The following is a 17600-nucleotide window of genomic DNA, read 5'->3' as shown; positions in this document are numbered from 1 at the left end:
GGCATTCCACCTGTGTCCCCTAAGCTAGCCTGCTCTGCACCTCCTTAGCTATCTCAGGTATAGTGGATGGTATTGTCCGATTGCTAGTGTCAAAGCAAGATTCAGCTCCAGTCAAGTTGACTTCTATACATGGAATTGAGGAGGTGGCAAAATGTCTTGGCCCAGCCCTGGATTTTACCACATTTCAAAACAAGGCATGGCCATTCAACAAGATGAAGCAACCTGTGTCAGATAGCACAGGATATATAAAAGCAGGAATTGGTGCAGCAAGGCTTAACCAAAAGTGGTGGTGGCATTAGCACTCTGTTTCAGGTAGCAAAAAATGATTTGGGTCAGAACGTCACAATTTCCTAACGCCAGCTATATTTCTGACTCCTTCACCACCACATATTGCTCAGGCAGCCCTTGGGCTGATTGACATCTGATGCCCTTTTAAACGCGTTGTGTGTGGGACGGGGTATTGTTTTGTTGTCGTTCTTACTTTATTATGTTTTTTGTATTGTAATTTTATGTTATGAACCTCCCTGAGATCTACGGATGAAGGGTGGTATACAAGTTTAATAAATAATGATAATAATAAATAATAACTGATTAGGCATTGTGGAAGACAGGAGGATGGGGTAGGTGGTGCTCAGGGCAGTCTTTACCCCGGGGTGTGTGTGTGCAAGGGGTGCGGGGCACCTGGGCGCTGAATTCTGGGGGGCACCAGGCGCCCGCCGCTGAAGCTGCCTAAGTGTATTGTATTGAGCTGCTTTGCGGCAGTGGGGTCAGTGGTACTTTTGCCACGACTGATCACACGTCGCCTGCCTGCTAATGTTGCTGCAGGGAGAGCTCTCTGGAAAGTCTTGCTCACCAAAGCTGGGAGGAGGGGGAGTGACAGCAAAGAGGGAGAGACAGACAGAAAGAGAATGCGCCTATTTAGCGATGGGAGCATGCACAGGCTCTGCAAGATCTCGTATATGTGCGCTTGCAAGGGCCCTCCCAGCTCCTCTAGAAATAAGGTTGCTCCCACAATGAAAGGCTGCACAAGATGGTTCTCCCAGGCATGCGCACAACGCCCGCCCGTCTCATATTGACTGTAAGCGCAAGCATGGAGTCTCTACACTTACTCCCAATGTGTTCCTTGTCTTCTTTAGAAAAGCTAGTTTTAAGCAAAACATACACACACACACACACACACACACACACACACACAACCTCCTTTTGGAGCTGTGCAGGCACGAGCGCTATTTATCAAATGATAATAGTGACATAAGGCATAATAAAAGTTAATTTGGGGGCTAAATTAAATTTGGGCGTGCTGGGTAGATCTTTGAACCCCGATGGAGCATATGCTAAAGACGGCCCTGTGGTACTTTTGATCTGATCAAAATCATAGCTCTTTTTATATTCTTACAATGACCCACATCTGCCAACCTGACATCTGTCCTCCAAACAATCTTACATTTTTACCACCAGTTTGTGTCTTGCTGTCCCCCCCCTCTCCCAAAGGTGTCTATCAGACTGGATGGTGAAAACAAAGCCTTGGAGTACAACGCTATCGGACTCACCAAGGATGCTGTGAGAGTGGTCTTTCGACATGGCCGTGTCAGTGACCTCTTTGATCGCAACTGGCATAAGATAGCGCTGAGCATCCAGTCTGACAGCGTCTCCTTGTACATCGACTGCAAGCTGGTGCAGACGCTGCCTATTGAAGACAGGGAAAATATTGACATCCAGGGGAAAACCGTGATTGGCAAGCGCCTCTATGACAGCGTGCCCATTGATGTAGGTACCAAGTATGTGAATTTTCCAGTTAGGAAAAGGGATTGAGAGGGAACTAAAAGATCTGCCTGCTGAGCCATTCTACTGTGATGTTGTGATGGCAAAATCTGTTTCTTCTTTGACATCGCTGATTTCTAGAGATGTCAGTCCATTAAATATATATACCTTGCCATTCGGTAAACAAACCAATTGCTCTTTAAAAGGAAAGGCAGTCCTTTTTATCTTTTCTGTTTGAGAATGTGAAATTTCAAATTTAGAAAGACGATATTCCAGAAAAAGTCAACACACCAAAAGCATAGTGGTTAAAATAATAATAGTCAAGTGGAAGCTTATCAGTATGTTGAGGTTTATTCTAAATATTTTGGCATGGATTTCAAAGGAGTCCTGTCACAGAGGGCAGGAATGGCCATTTTGAGATTCTGAACACTGGATGATGAGAATGCCGGCTCTGCTATTTTCTCCAAATTACTTTTGCACAATATACATGCCCATCCCCAGCTTCCACACCCAGTACAGTGCCAACATCCTTCACACTGATTCCAATTATCCACATACCTTCTACAGTCTCCATACATGTTTTGGACTTCCCAGCATATCTGGGCAGCATACAGTAGACATCGTTTCCTGCTTGGCAGGGGGTTGGACTCGATGGCCCTTGTGGTCTCTTCCAACTCTATGATTCTATGATCTGTAGTTCTGTTCTCATGTTCTTTGTTTTTGTGGGGATGTTGTATGTGTGCTGTATGAAGTTCTTCTCTGTTGCACATCACCCAGGTGATTGTGTGCCACAAACCCAAACCAAAAGGGAGCAAAGGCTGCTAACCTGCTTCCTTGAGTGCTGACTTTCGTGATTTCCTTTTTCCATAGTTTGACCTTCAGCGGATGGTTATTTACTGTGATTCACGTCATGCTGAACTGGAAACTTGCTGTGACATTCCCTCTGGGCCTGTAAGTTTAGATCTATTACATGTGTCTTGGTGTGTGTGTGTGTGTGTGTGTGTGTGTAAAAGAGTGTGCACATTCATTGAAATCTGCTATCCAAAATGGAGCTATATTCTGGAACTGTACATTAAGAACAAGAATGAGGAGTAGTGTTTATTGTTTTATGGTTTTAACCTTTAAAGCCCTATATGGCCTAGGACCCTCTACCTACGGGACCGCCTCTCCTGGTATGTCCCATGGAGGACCTTACGGTTTTCAAATAAAAACATCTTGGAGATCCTGGGCCACAGGGAGGTTAGGCTGGTCTCAACCAGAGCCAGGGCTTTTTCGGCCGTGGCCCCGATCTGGTGGAATGCTCTGTCACAAGAGGCTAGGGCCCTGTGGGACTTGACATCTTTCCACAGGGCCTGCAAGACAGAGTTGTTCCACCAGGCCTTTGGCTAAGGCACAGTCTGACCCCCTCCTTCGGTAATCCTCACAGAACTGTAGCCCAATGGTTGCCATTGATTTGATTTTGATTTGATTTTAAAATGAATTGATTTTAGAATGCATTTCAATTGATTGATTGTGATTTTATGTGAACTGTTTTGCTTTCATTGTTGTTGGCTGCTCTGAGCCCGGCTTCGGCTGGGGAGGGCGGGATATAAATAAAATATTATTATTATTATTATTATTATTATTATTATTATTATTATTATTGTCTCGTGGGGGAAAAGGAGATAGCAAATAGGTAGGATAATATTATGTTGGGGTCATGTCATTCATTATGCTTCATTATGGTCAATGGTCCTTTCAGAAGAGTTTAGAAGACTGCTGACAGGCCTTCATTTTTTTAATTGGAAGTAAAAGAGTAAGTTCTGCAGGTTGAAGTCTCCCCCCCCCTTCTCTCTCTCACACACACAAATGACTTAGATTGTGTGAACCTTTTTCTTTAAAAACTAGCACTATCCTGTTGGGTGCCATTGATTCATTGACTTTCTCTGCTTTGGTACCATTTTCCCCGGTTCTTTATCCGTGTGTATACATTGGTCATATGGGTGCTCCCAGCCAATAAGAGAACATGCCATAAGCATGAGGATGCCCAATGACACATCATCGACCAGATTTTCGCTAATGGTGATGTCATTTGGAAAATTGAAAACCATTTAAATGGAAGGACAATACAAACGAACAAGTGAACATCTCTGTAATGCATCCTGCGAGAGGGGACAGCAAAAGGGAAGTGTTTATTTTGCGGGGTGGAGATCAAGAAAATGTGGGTAGGTTTCAGCTCAACTGCAGCTAAATTGTGATTAATTTAACAAGAAACATGTTCCTGATCTGTGCTATATTTGACCTGTTCTGGCTACAGTGCAAAGTGACGGTTGTTACAGACGCTCCTCCCCTTGAAATAGCAACCACTGTTGTAAACGAACAGGTCGGCCATATCAAGACAGTCAACTGCTCCTGTCCACCTGGAGAAAAGGTATGTATTTGAATCAGAAGTGGTTTTCCCCCACAAACTTGACATGAGCCAACAGTGTGACGCGGCAGCTAAAAAAGCCAGTGCAATTCTGGGCTGCATCAATAGGAGTATAGCATCTAGATCAAGGGAAGTAATGGTGCCACTGTATTCTGCTCTGGTCAGACCTCACCTGGAGTACTGTGTCCAGTTCTGGGCACCACAATTCAAGAAGGACACTGACAAACTGGAACATGTCCAGAGGAGGGCAACCAAAATGGTCAAAGGCCTGAAAACAATGCCTTATGAGGAACGGCTAAGGGAGCTGGGCATGTTTAGCCTGGAGAAGAGGAGGTTAAGGGGTGATATGATAGCCATGTTCAAATATATAAAAGGATGTCACATAGAGGAGGGAGAAAGGTTGTTTTCTGCTGCTCCAGAGAAGCGGACATGGAGCAATAGATCCAAACTACAAGAAAGAAGATTCCACCTAAACATTAGGAAGAACTTCCTGACAGTGAGAGCTGTTTGACAGTGGAATTTGCTGCCAAGGAGTGTGGTGGAGTCTCCTACTTTGGAGGTCTTTAAGCAGAGGCTTGACAACCGTATGTCAGGAGTGCTCTGATGGTGTTTCCTGCTTGGCAGGGGGTTGGACTCGATGGCCCTTGTGGTCTATTCCAACTCTATGATTCTATGATTCTATGAACTGCTCCTGTCCACCTGGAGAAAAGGTATGTATTTAAATCGGAAGTGGTTTTCCCCCCTAAAAGTAAGGCTTTTATTGTAATAATCGAGATAAATATAATATTATGGCTTTATCATCGCTATTAACTCTGTACATGAGATTCTGTGCAGGTGGATTCTCCTACCAAAGGCTACCTTCCCATACTCTGGAGATATGGGTTTTTAGATATGGGTTGTATATTAACATTGTGCTTTGTGAGGTCTATGCCTTATGACTACTGCCCTAAATATTCTCTCCTGGAAGGAAGTTGGGCATAATAAGGAGAGCAAATTTTCTGAGAATTCAAACGGAAAGAAAGAAAAAGAAAGAAAGAAAGAAAGAAAGAAAGAAAGAAAGAAAGAAAGAAAGAAAGAATTAGTAGGAAGTAATAGTCTCTATTGTGCAAACTTATCCTAGTCATCCTATATTAATTTATTCTCATGGTACTCATGTTAGGTAGGCAAGTGGTCATATCAAGGGATCTCAGGATGAGGGCTAGTATATTATCTAAGATAATAAAGGGGTAGCCAACCTTTTTGTGTTTGTTAAAGATTTATTGATTTTCCATTTTCAAAACAAATACCCAATATCAATACTAAACATTAGTTTTTCATCCCCCCCCCCAATGTTGCCTTCCCTCAGCTTCCATTTCTGGTTTATTACATCAAATGATACGTTCTGCTATTTATATACAATACTATGTTATAACAATGTTATATGCCTTGTTTTACGTAAATAAAACTGGAAATGTTTATTTAAATCCTGCCAATGAGTCCATTTTTTTATGTTTCTGCAAATATATTGTAAAGGGTTCCCATTCTTTTTCAAAGTCCCTGTTGTCCTTTTCTTGAAGTTTGTCCATTAACTTTGCTAACTCTGCATAGTTCATCCATTTTTCTTGCCATTGTTCTCCAGCCTTCCAATTTTGTGCTATTAGAATTCCTGCTGTTGTTGTAGCAAACATAAATAATGCCCGTTTTTCTTTCGGCAGCTCTTGTCCTAAAATATCTAAGAAAAAAGCTTCTGTTTTTTTAACAAATGTTATTTTAAACATTCTTTTCAATTCATTGTATATCATTTCCCTTTTTTAAAAAATTAATCTTGCAATCCCACCACATATGATAAAATGTACCTTCTGGGGGTAGTCAACCTTTTTATACCTACCGCCCACTAATGCATCTTTCTTGATGGTAAAGGTTCCTTACCGCCCACCAGTGCTCGATGGAAGGAGGATTCAGCTTGTGCCGTAGAACCCACTACAGCCCACCTAGAATCCCGAAACACCCATAGTGGGTGGTAGGAACCAGGTTGAAAACCCCTGATCTATGGCAATGTACTTATGTATTGCATGGTTGCTAACATGAGCAATTAAGGCTATATTAATGTGATGGAAGCAATGAGAAATTATGTTGATAAATAATATTTCTCTCTCATTTCAGGGGGAAAGAGGTCTACCTGGGTTTGAAGGTCTCAGAGGCCAAAAGGTTAGTTTTGCCTGAGGAACCAACAAGACTTTTATTTTTTACTTTAATTTATTTATTTTAAAAAACTTGATCAATTCAAGTTAAGTAGCTTCTGGATCCGAAACAGAATATGGGCTCTAATTGGGCTGCAATTTTATTGTGGGAAGGAAGCAGACATGTAGCTGCATTGCTGCCGTGAGTTCCTGTTTTCACAACAGTTTCCTCTTAGCTTATAAAATGCTATGGCCCTGGAAATTCTCATGCATGCACACTTCCATCACACTCACACTGCATGATGGGTTCAATGGGCCATTGGATTTTAAGCATATTGTGCTACCCGTTGCCTGGTTCATTGGCTTCCAGCAGACAACAAACCTCAGTAGCAGAATTCCACAACAATATACTCAAGATAGTTTTTTGGCATGTATAATATCCAGGCCCTGGAAGCTTTCAGGCATGTTGTTCTTGGCATCCATTGTCTTGAGAGACAATGGAGTGAGCCCGTGGTGGTGAGATAAAACAGCTGCAATCCTGGGCATTGTGTATGGAAGTCCTGGGATGCACAGACAAGAAGACCCTGCTCTCTCAGCCTCGGAGTCCTGTAGTGATTTCATGCTCTTTATTGCAGCTTGTAAAACAGTGATTGAATTGCCCCCCAAATTCAGGCTTTTATATACATTAATTACACAATGAGTTCCGTCTGATTGGCTGATTCTGCTTCCCTCCTGGAGCTTGATTGGTCTTTTCCTGCAGGCCAATCACTTGCTGCATTCTACGATCCCACCAGCCTAATAGGCTGATTAACTTCCTCCTGGAACCTGATTGGTCTTCTCCTGCCAGCCAATCAGTTGTTGCATTCTAGGATCCTACTTGCCTATTGTTCTAGGATCCAAGCTGAGTACATACACAGATGTAGTCCAAAGGAAAGCAGAGTAATATGTTTGGCACCAGCTTGGCTGTAGGAATTGCCAGAAGGAGACGTACAAGGCACTATCCAAACCTCTTAGGGCTTTTTCTTCTCCTGGAGATATACGGCAATGCAGTGGAGGTTTAGGATCCAAGTTTTCCTTCTCCTAGATGGGCTACCTTCCCATGTTGTCAAGCCCCATCTGTCCTCCACTTCCTTCTATAGCATGGGCAGAAACAGATTTCTTGGCCGTTGGACTAAATATCGGTGCCGTCCGCTCAGTCTGCCAGAGACTGTCTTTGCATGCAGTGGAAGTCCCTAACTCACCAAGAACTTGAGATCCATTGGCTTCCCTCACCTTGTTTAGCTGGCCAGTCGAAGAGAGAGCTGAGTACAGGGTGGGGACCAATGGTGGATGAAATACCCCAGGTATTTCATGATGTGTCCCCCACCAGAGGTACTAGAGCCAGTGTGGTGTAGTGGTTAAGAGCGGTAGACTCGTAATCTGGTGAACCGGGTTCGCTTCCCCGCTCCTCCACATGCAGCTGCTGGGTGATCTTGGGCTAGTCACACTTCTCTGAAGTCTCTCAGCCCCACTCACCTCACAGAGTGTTTGTTGTGGGGTAGGAAGGGAAAGGAGAACATTAGGCGCTTTGAGACTCCTTCAGGTAGGGATAAAGCGGGATATCAACTCCAAACTCTTCTTCTTCTTCTCTAACACTCCATACGTCTCACTGGATGTCACAGAATGATAGAGAGAAAATGAAGGCTTGCTTTTCTTATAACATGAAATGCTTCTCCAGCTAAAGAGTTAGGCATCCTCTTTTTGCTGGTTGGCAAAAGAAGAGGGAGAATGCACTTTTTAGAAGCAAGGTTATCCATTGGTTTAAAGCGGTATAGAGCTGCAGCTTTGTTTCCACCGTCCCCATTTCCATTTAAAGCAGCCACGGGACTGGGCCTTGCATTTCTCTGGCTCTATAAATAGAAGCTTCCCATTTTAATCAGTGACAGTTTAACCGATGAGAGTCCCTTTGCACAATGACATGAGAAATTACAGTAAGAGCCGAACCAGGGGCTGGCAGCAATAGAGCAGGGTGCATTTTAAATGGCTGCCATTTCCCCAAGTGTATGGATCCAGCAATGGCCTCTAGAAATGCTAATGTATCAGTTTAATATAAGTGAAATGGAATTCTTTATCGGGGCGCCTGGGATGGAAGCGAGCCTTTTAGAAGCTGATTATATTTAGGATGCCCCATCTCTCCTCTAAAATGGTCCAAGAGATGAATGCTGATTCCTGCTTAGCTCACAGAGTGGATTATCCGCCTACATCTCTGTTTAGCAGCATTGAGTGGTTCCTCTTGACACTGATGTAAAAAGCCTTCTTTTAAAAATTGGGAAAAAAGAGACCTTCTGACATTACTTTTTCTTTTCTATGAGCAACCTGGATTTTTTTAAAAATAATAATAGAGAGACTTGCTGTGGGTGATCGGCTTTTTTGCAACCAGTTTTGCAGGTTGCAAATGGAACAGGAAGCAGAGAAATGCACTTTTATTTTCCTGTTGCATCACATGCTTTCTCTGTTACATTGTTAAAGGGCCCACTTTGGAACCAATAATTTTATGCACGTATGCCCACACTTTTGAGTATTGCACACAACATGTTGAGGAACTGCAGCTCAGTGGTAGAGCACATGTTTTCGCGCATAAAATCCAAGTTCTCTTCCTGACGTCTGCCGTTTCAAAGATTGGTTAGTAGCTCTGTGAAATACCACCATTTGAGACTCTAGAAAGCTTCTGCCAGTCAGAGTAGACAGGACTGGGTTGATATACAGACTGATACTGCTCTAAGGCAGCTTCTGTCTGACATCATAAGAACATAAGAAGATGCAAAAAAGCCCAGCCAAAGGCCCACCTGTTCCAGAATCATGTTCTCACAATGGGGAGGATGAATGTACAAATGATATACTGCCAAAAATAATGGCAGCAAATTGCAGACTGAAAAAGGATGGCAGGCAATACAGACCATATTTACCTATCCGATTTCCATTCCTGTTTGCAGATGGAGACACAAGCTAACACAATTTCTGAGACTTTCCCCCATTCTGATGAAATTCTCAGATGTCCCTACTAATTGGTCTAATAAAAGTCAGGGGTGGGGATCTTTTTGCATCTTGTACTCTTGGGCTAACACTTGTTCTTTTTTTTGTCAAGGGAGAAATTGGACCAACTGGACTTCCTGGCCCAAAGGGAGAAAGAGGAGAACCAGTAAGAACATTGATCAGAGCTCAGACATTCTGGATTGTTTCCTTCCCTGTTCTAACCATGTGCTAACAACAATAGGCATGTAATACTAAACTAGGGATCACAAATAACACCTGGTTGACTTACTTGTAACTGGATTCTGGACCCAGGACTTAAAGTTTTATCTGTGAATTATAGATGCAGGACTCTGAAGAGCTATCCAACAATAAAAAAGAGGAACCAAAGTACACAAGGTTTGAAAATGACTGCATGCACTTGAAATAATTGTTCTGCAGTTCAACCACTGCTATGCGGCAGTAACTTTGCTTTCAGATCTCATCTACTGGATTCTTAATTTATACCTACAGTGAAAGAAATCCCATGCTGTGACTTCTAGGGTCACTCAGCTACTGAGTCCCATCATGTTCCATCAAGGACTGCTTCTCCTATACCTTCCTTTACCATTGGGCTACTCATGTTTGAGATCAACTGTCATTATCATTGCTTTTCTCTTAGCTGCTCTCAGAACATCCATTGGTAGTGATAGCTCACTGTGAGATTTGTGAGAATTCTTGTGCTATAGTTACTGTGTTAACTGTAGATTTATTCTCTCCATTTAGGGTGGAGGAGGAGACGGCTGGGCACAGAAAGGAGAAAAGGTATGGTCATACTCAAAGCTGGGTAAACTCTAAAAATATTAACAGTGCAATTATATTATTATTATTATTATTATTATTATTATTATTATTATTATTACCGTATTTTTTTGCTCTATAAGACGCACCAGACCACAAGACACACCTAGTTTTTGGAGGAGGAAAACAAGAAAAAAAATATTCTGAGTCTCAGAAGCCAGAACAGCAAGAGGGATTGCTGCGCAGTGAAAGCAGCAATCCCTCTTGCTGTTCTGGCTTCTGGGATAGCTGTGCAGCCTGCATTCGCTCCATAGGATGCACACACATTTCCCCTTACTTTTTAGGAGAGAAAAAGTGAGTCTTATAGAGCAAAAAATACGGTATATCACCCCCTTTCTCCAAGGAGCATCCATGTTGCTCCAAGTCTCATTTTCTCTCCACAACAATCTTATGAGCACCAGAATTTTTGACACTAAATACGATTTTATGTTAGATTTCTCCCATGTGTGTATGAAATTTTACCTAATTCACACATTTTTGCAAATGATTTCCCCTAATGCAATGCATTGTTGTTACTTGTCATTTTCATGAATAGGCATTTGTATGCCCATGTTCCCTTAATATATATACTTTTGTCCTTCTGTGTGTGTGTGTGTGGTTGGAGAACTGTGTCACAAAATTCAGAGAAGCATAAATTTTGACTGATAGCTGGCATTCAAGCTTGTGTGTTGCTTACTGGGTAACTTCATTTCAAAAGCAAACAAAATAGAATTTCTACTCCATCCCTAATTGGGTCCCTTCATATTGAAATTAACCTAGATTGAACCCTTGAGGTCTGCCCACCATGGCACTAGGTGTAAACTGTCTTGTTTTAGAGGAAGCCTGGGTGGTAGTACAAGAGTTTCTTAGGCACCTATTGGGATCAGCTGGGAGGTTTGAAGGTCCTCTGTGTGGGCAGAGTTCCCTTATTTCTCCCGATTAGTTTAAACACACACAGTATTTCAAAACCTGGGCTGTTAATCAGATTACATCAAAAACTGGCAAAGACTAAGTACTGTATGAGGTTTTGTCTGCTGCATCTGTACAAAATAGCATCAAATGGGCACCAAAGAGGGTGAAGGCAACAATTGATCTGATTTATGAGCATCCAGATGTGTTGTTTTAGTCCTTTTGCAGCTAGAAAGTTCCTGGGACAGCTCTCCATCACCCAAGGGAGCACTTCAGAAGATATGCAGCTGCTGGCCACATCTTGCCAACTTCTGTCTGACAGGTTTGGCATCAGCACACATGTGTGCTTGTGCCAAGCACAGTTATTGTTTTATTTTTGCTTAGAAAAAGAACTGAGGGATTTTGGATCTGTGGAGCGTTCAGCTGCAGCTGTATTACAGACTTGCTCTCACGCTCTCTCTGGCTGAATTGCCACCTAATGCTATTGACCTGTTCTTTGGTTCTGACATCAGGTGTGGGTGTTTTTATTTATTTATTGCTTTGGGGGAAAAGGCTTTCTTTGACATTCTAGAGATACACAAAAGGCCCCAAGAAAAGTTGCTGGTGTTGAAGGAACACTCTGGTCTTCCCTTGAAATTCCTTTGAAGTTTTTTTGAAGTAGCAGCTAAGGTTGCTGAGAAAATGAACCATGTCTTTTTTGTTTGGTTTAATGTATGATGTTATAAAATGAATTAAAATCAAATAATAAAAAAGAGAAAATGAACCAGCCCACCAAAACCCTAGCTACCAGATGCAGCAAAAGATGTTTCCTGAAGTTTGGACTTCAGTGATCTGCTGTTTGTTCCCTTCTAAGTACAGAGGACAGATAGCTTCTTCCTCTCAATATCACCCCTTCTTTGTCAGCTCTGACAACTGTGGGGAATAAGTTCTGGATTATAGGACTTCTTTCTGAACCTAGACCCAAAAGGAGCTGCACCATCCATGCTTCTTCTTAGCCTGATGGCAGCATGAGGATGATCAGAACATTTCAGCCTTTGAAAATAAATGGGAATGCATCTATCAGAATTTGCACCAAAATTTAAAACATAGTTCTTGGCTCATTTTTTTAAAAAAATAAGAAATGTATCTAAAATGGTGTCTTCGGAGAAAAAAATGGAAAGGTATATTTTAAGAGACAATATATTCAACACTGCATTGAAGTATATATTTAAATGGATAGTTGTTGTTGTTGTTTAGTCATTTAGTCGTGTCCGACTCTTCATGACCCCATGAACCAGAGCATGTCAGGCACTCCTGTCTTCCATTGCCTTCCACAGTTTGGTCAAACTCATGCTGGTAGCTTCAAGAACACTGTCCAACCATCTCGTCCTCTGTCGTCCCCTTCTCCTTGTGCCCTCCATTTTCCCCAACATCAGGGTCTTTTCCAGGGAATCTTCTCTTCTCATGAGGTGGCCAAAGTATTGGAGCCTCAGCTTCAGGATCTGTTCTTCCGGTGAGCACTCAGGGCTGATTTCCTTAAGAATGGATAAGTTTGATCTTCAGTATCCATAGGACTCTCAAGCGTCTCCTCCAGCACCATAATTCAAAATAAATGTATATTCCATGTATATATTTACAGAGTCATGTGAACATGCACTGGGATAGGTTTATGAATAATCACGTGGCAGGACAGAGTCTCAAACAAAGTTGTGCTCTCCCAGCCCACATTCCCAGCAAAATCCTGTCTCAGTGACAAGTATGCTGGTTGGTCATGTCCACAGAATGGAAGATGGCAGGATCCCCAAGGATGTGCTCTATAGGAGGCTGGCTTCAGGATCAGGCCCATTGGCAGACCAACTCTGTGTTACAAGGTAAAGGTAAAGGGCCCCTGACCATTAGGTCCAGTCATGGCCGACTCTGAGGTAGCGGCGCTCATTTTGCTTTACTGGCCGAGGGAGCCGGCGAACAGCTTCCGGGTCATGTGGCCAGCATGACTAAGTCGCTTCTGGCGAACCTGAGCAGCGCACAGAAACGCTGTTTACCTTCCCACCGGAGTGGTACCTATTTATCTACTTGCACTTTAACGTGCTTTCGAACTGCTAGGTTGGCAGGAGCAAGGACTGAGCAACAGGAGCTCACCCTGTCGCGGGGATTCGAACTGCCGACCTTCTGATCAGCAAGCCCTAGGCTCTGTGGTTTAACCCACAGCGCCACCCACGTCATGTCCTCAAATGTGACATAGAGGCTGGCAACATCAATCTCCCCCCATGTGGGAATTGCTTGCAGATGACCACAGTGCTTGGAGACAGGCAGTCAAATCGTGCAGCCACAGCAGTGAGCAAAGAAGGAATGGCTGTGGGGAAGAGCACAGAATGAAACTGATCTTTAGCAGCACAACCAGATGCCTTCATCTGCCCCAGCTGCAACAAAACATGTCTCTCCCATATCAGTCTCTACAGCCACAGCGAATGTTGCAGCCTTCTAAGAGTTCACTCCCAAAAGGCACACCCCTCTATTGTCTCCCAAAACAGATGGATGCCAGGTTAAGGGGTGATATGATAGCCATGTTCAAATATATAAAAGGATGTCACATAGAGGAGGGAGAAAGGTTGTTTTCTGCTGCTCCGGAGAAGCGGACACGGAGCAATGGATCCAAACTACAAGAAAGAAGATTCCACCTAAACATTAGGAAGAACTTCCTGACAGTAAGAGCTGTTCGACAGTGGAATTTGCTGCCAAGGAGTGTGGTGGAGTCTCCTACTTTGGAGGTCTTTAAGCAGAGGCTTGACAACCATATGTCAGGAGTGCTCTGATGGTGTTTCCTGCTTGGCAGGGGGTTGGACTCGATGGCCCTTGTGGTCTCTTCCAACTCTATGATTCTATGATTCTATGATTCTATGAAAGATCTGTTCATTGCTTGGCGCGGCAGCACTTGTAGCATAACAACAGAGAAGGTTCTCACCTTGGAAATAGTTCTGAAAGTAGCATTGCCCTCTGAAACCTTCTTCCACCTTTGACATTTGGGCAGCTACTACCATCAGCCTGGTAGCAAAGGGGACCCAGGAAGTTGTGATGGCTGATGTTTGAAAAGGAAACGCTTTGCTTCTCTGTCCTCACTGTTTACACTAGGAGTGGAGAACCTGGTAACCTCCAGATGTTGATGGATCCCTGACAATTGACCAACAACATCTGGAGGAGAACCGCTTTGGCTAACCCTGGCTTAAAATGACAGCAGCAATAACACAATTGTTTGAGAAGAGGGGAAAGCGAGGTCCCATCTCTCTGTGTCATCTTTATGAATGATTATCATAGGCTTCTCCATGAATATATGACAGCGAATTTCTGGAATTTGTTGAATAATTGACTTCTTAGAGTCAAATGTGTGGGTGCCCAGATATATCCCCTTCTGCTGCTCCCCTATCCCCTCATCCAGCAAATTAAAACAGTGGGGGCACACGTATTTCAGTTCTGTTCCATTTTATCTGTTTTAGCCATAGGCCATAACAGAGTTCGAGATACAAATTAGGGCCATCAATTTCAAGCATGGCAAGAATTAACATGTCAGAAATCACGGAGCTACAACAATAGTAAAACATCAGAAATCCAATTTGCAGTCTACGACGTGCACGTCATAAAATATCTTGGGCTGCCGTAGAAAAATTAGCTACATTATCCCTTATTACTATTGGCAAGTAAGTTGTTATTTCATCTTTGCAATACGCTTTTGCCTAGCATCTTCAGAAATGGGGCAGTGAGATATATAATGAGGATTTTCTTCTATTGTTTCTGTTGTATCCTCTTTTTAGATGCAATGGAGAGAGAGAGAGAGAGAGAGAGAGAGAGCGCATATTGTGATAGCATATATTAAGTTAATGAATCTGTGGTATTCTAAACCAGGTGAAGGCTTTCACTGGAGGAAAAATGTGTAAATAATGGATAAATATGTTTTGAACCCGTGATTAAATTAGGACCAGTCTCCTTTCATTATATTTCTGGGACCTGCACCCATATATGGAGGGCTTTTTGAGGCAATCGTTCTCCTCAACACATCATCAAGGCAAGCAACAGACTTTAGGGCCCTTCAGCTCAGATCAGCTCATGTGACCATGGGAAGAATTCCGCTTGGACAGGGCCAAAGCCCATTTCATCCAATATCCATATACCATCACAGAGCTGCAGTCCCCAGAGTTCCCTCTGAAGAGGGACTGTTTGATATATTACTCTGGGAATGATAGATCTGCGAGTTGAATTGGGAAGTCTTCTAACAACCCTCAGTGCCCTTAACAAACTACAGCTCCCAGCATTCTTTGAGGGAAGCCATGACAGTTGAGACATCACCTTGCCAACAAAGGTCTGTATAGTAAAAGCTATGGTTTTCCCAGTAGTGATGTATGGAAGTGAGAGCTGGACCATAAAGAAGGCTGATCGCATAATAACTGATGCTTTTGAATTATGGTGCTGGAGGAGACTCTTGAGAGCCCCATGGACTGCAAGAAGAACAAATCTATCCATTCTTAAGGAAATCAGCCCTGAGTGCTCACTGGAAGGACAGATCCTGAAACTGAGGCTCCAAGACTTTGGCCACCTCATGAGAAGAGAAGACTCCCTGGAAAAGACCCTGATGCTGGGAAAGATGGAGGGCACAAGGAGAAGGGGACGGCAGAGGATGAGATGGTTGGATAGTGTTCGCGAAGCTACCAGCATGAGTTTGACCAAACTGTGGGAGGCAGTGGAAGACAGAAGTGCCTGGCGTGCTCTGGTCCATGGGGTCACGAAGAGTCAGACATGACTAAACGACTAAACAACAACAACAACATCATGACAGTTTAAACTGGTGTCGTAGTACTAATGGATGGTGTGAATGTGGCATGTGTTGCAATGGGCAGGTTGGATGTATTTGACAGTATCTGCATTTCATCTTTTTCTGAGCCAATCATGGATCTCTATCTCCCACAGCTTCCATCTTTAGACCAGGGAGTTGTATACAGGTAAATTCCTGTGTCACGACATTGCAATAAGAAAACTCTGCCCTCTCTAGCAAGTCTTCAAGTTTTCAGAAGAACTCACATACTCAGAAGTCACAGTTTCATACTTAGATAAAAGAAATGAGCTTTGGTTGATTTTTTTTTTTTTTTAAATGCTGTAATTACAGGGCTTTAGTTTTAGTTTTATTCACTGGCTTCTGTGACCCAGAATAATGAGTACATAATTGTTTCAAGACCGCATAATTGTGCATCTCAGCAGCCGAACTCTCAGCACCGCAGGAATCGCAGGGCTTGCTCGCCTGCAGTTTTATTTTGCTTTGCATCACTTTGGAGAACAGCGCAGCTGTCTCTATTTCTGCTTTACTGCTTCGCCAGTAAGGATGAAAATCCTTTCTGGGGCTGCACTGACACCTGCTGGCTGCTTTGGCTCTGCAAAAATCTTTTTCGTATGGACCTTTCAAGCGATTATCTGGGTGGTTTGAAATTTTGTCTAAAGTTCAGGTACATGAATCAATTTGGGAAGAACTTTCTTTTCTTTTAAGGAACTGAACCTAATCTGGAGCGAGGGTCTGGCCATGAATCCCCAATATTACTAAAGAGGTGGAATGGTGAGGGTAATAAATTTAGATTCAGCATTGTTCCTCCCCTATCTAGCAGCTGGACAGGGAAGGATGATTTCTAACTCAGAAATCAAGAATCACAAAACAGAGAAACCAGTAGGAGAACACTTCAGTCTCCCAGGACATTCTATACAAGATCTCAAAGTAGCTGATTTACTACAAAGGAATTTCAGAAATAGACTGGAAAGAGAAGCTGCTGAATTGCAACTCATTACCAAACTTAAAACCATGGAGAGACCTGGTCTGAACAAAGACATTGGATTCTTATCTCATTATACATGACTAAGCCATTTCTCACCTTCTCACCCCTTGCCTTTTCCTGTAAGACCTATTGCAGTCGTTAAGAGTCGTCAACAGGCTCATCTCAGCTATCTGCCAATCTCCCATTCCCACCACCCTTCTGAGTAATACCCCTCCCCACCTTCTCACTATATAGAAGGATCTGGCAACTTCTGTTTCAGTGTATCTGAAGAAGTGTGCATGCACACGAAAGCTCATACCAAGAACTAACTTAGTTGGTCTTTAAGGTGCTACTGGAAGGATTTTTTTATTTTGAAAAGGGATTGTAAGTGTAAATCTGCAGCAGTTCACAGCTCCTGTTGATGCTCAGGGTCCATTGGAAATCCTAGGTTTTTTTATACACAGAATTTATAGCACAGAGAAAAAGCGTGCGCTCTGGGAAGCACATAGAAAAGGAAACATATATTCCATGAGGACCTTCTCTTTAAAAAATCACAAACTGAATTGGAAATATGGAGAACTGGACTGAAGACTGGGGAAATAAGAAACTGAGAGAATCAAAAAAGGGAAGATCCTGTTTTCTTCCCCCCCCCCCCATCACAGTTCCTCAGAGTCCTTGTTCATCAGGACTCATTCCAGAATACCCCCAGGCTTCCAAAGCAGAATCTTGGGCAGCAAAGGGAGTGATCTGGGATGGAAGACAACCCAGGAA

The 17600-nt window shown here is 43.0% G+C and overlaps 1 protein-coding gene across 1 annotated transcript in view; it reads left to right on the top strand.

The window, feature by feature from the left end:
* The window catches only part of COL22A1 (collagen type XXII alpha 1 chain), a 188294-nt gene that overhangs the window by 70241 nt on the left and 100453 nt on the right, over positions 1 to 17600 (top strand). Inside the window, exons 7-12 of the mRNA XM_082235454.1 lie at positions 1492 to 1767; positions 2632 to 2712; positions 4058 to 4171; positions 6311 to 6355; positions 9452 to 9505; positions 10102 to 10140. Of these exons, the coding sequence (XP_082091580.1) occupies positions 1492 to 1767; positions 2632 to 2712; positions 4058 to 4171; positions 6311 to 6355; positions 9452 to 9505; positions 10102 to 10140 (609 nt within the window). The remainder of the gene's footprint in view (positions 1 to 1491; positions 1768 to 2631; positions 2713 to 4057; positions 4172 to 6310; positions 6356 to 9451; positions 9506 to 10101; positions 10141 to 17600) is intronic.

The sequence above is a fragment of the Podarcis vaucheri genome, assembly GCF_965113315.1.
Source record: "Podarcis vaucheri genome assembly, chromosome: 8".
Classification (NCBI taxonomy): Eukaryota; Metazoa; Chordata; class Lepidosauria; order Squamata; family Lacertidae; genus Podarcis; species Podarcis vaucheri.
The sequence above is the reverse complement of the archived record's forward strand: the minus strand, read 5'-3'. Positions and strand labels throughout refer to the sequence as shown.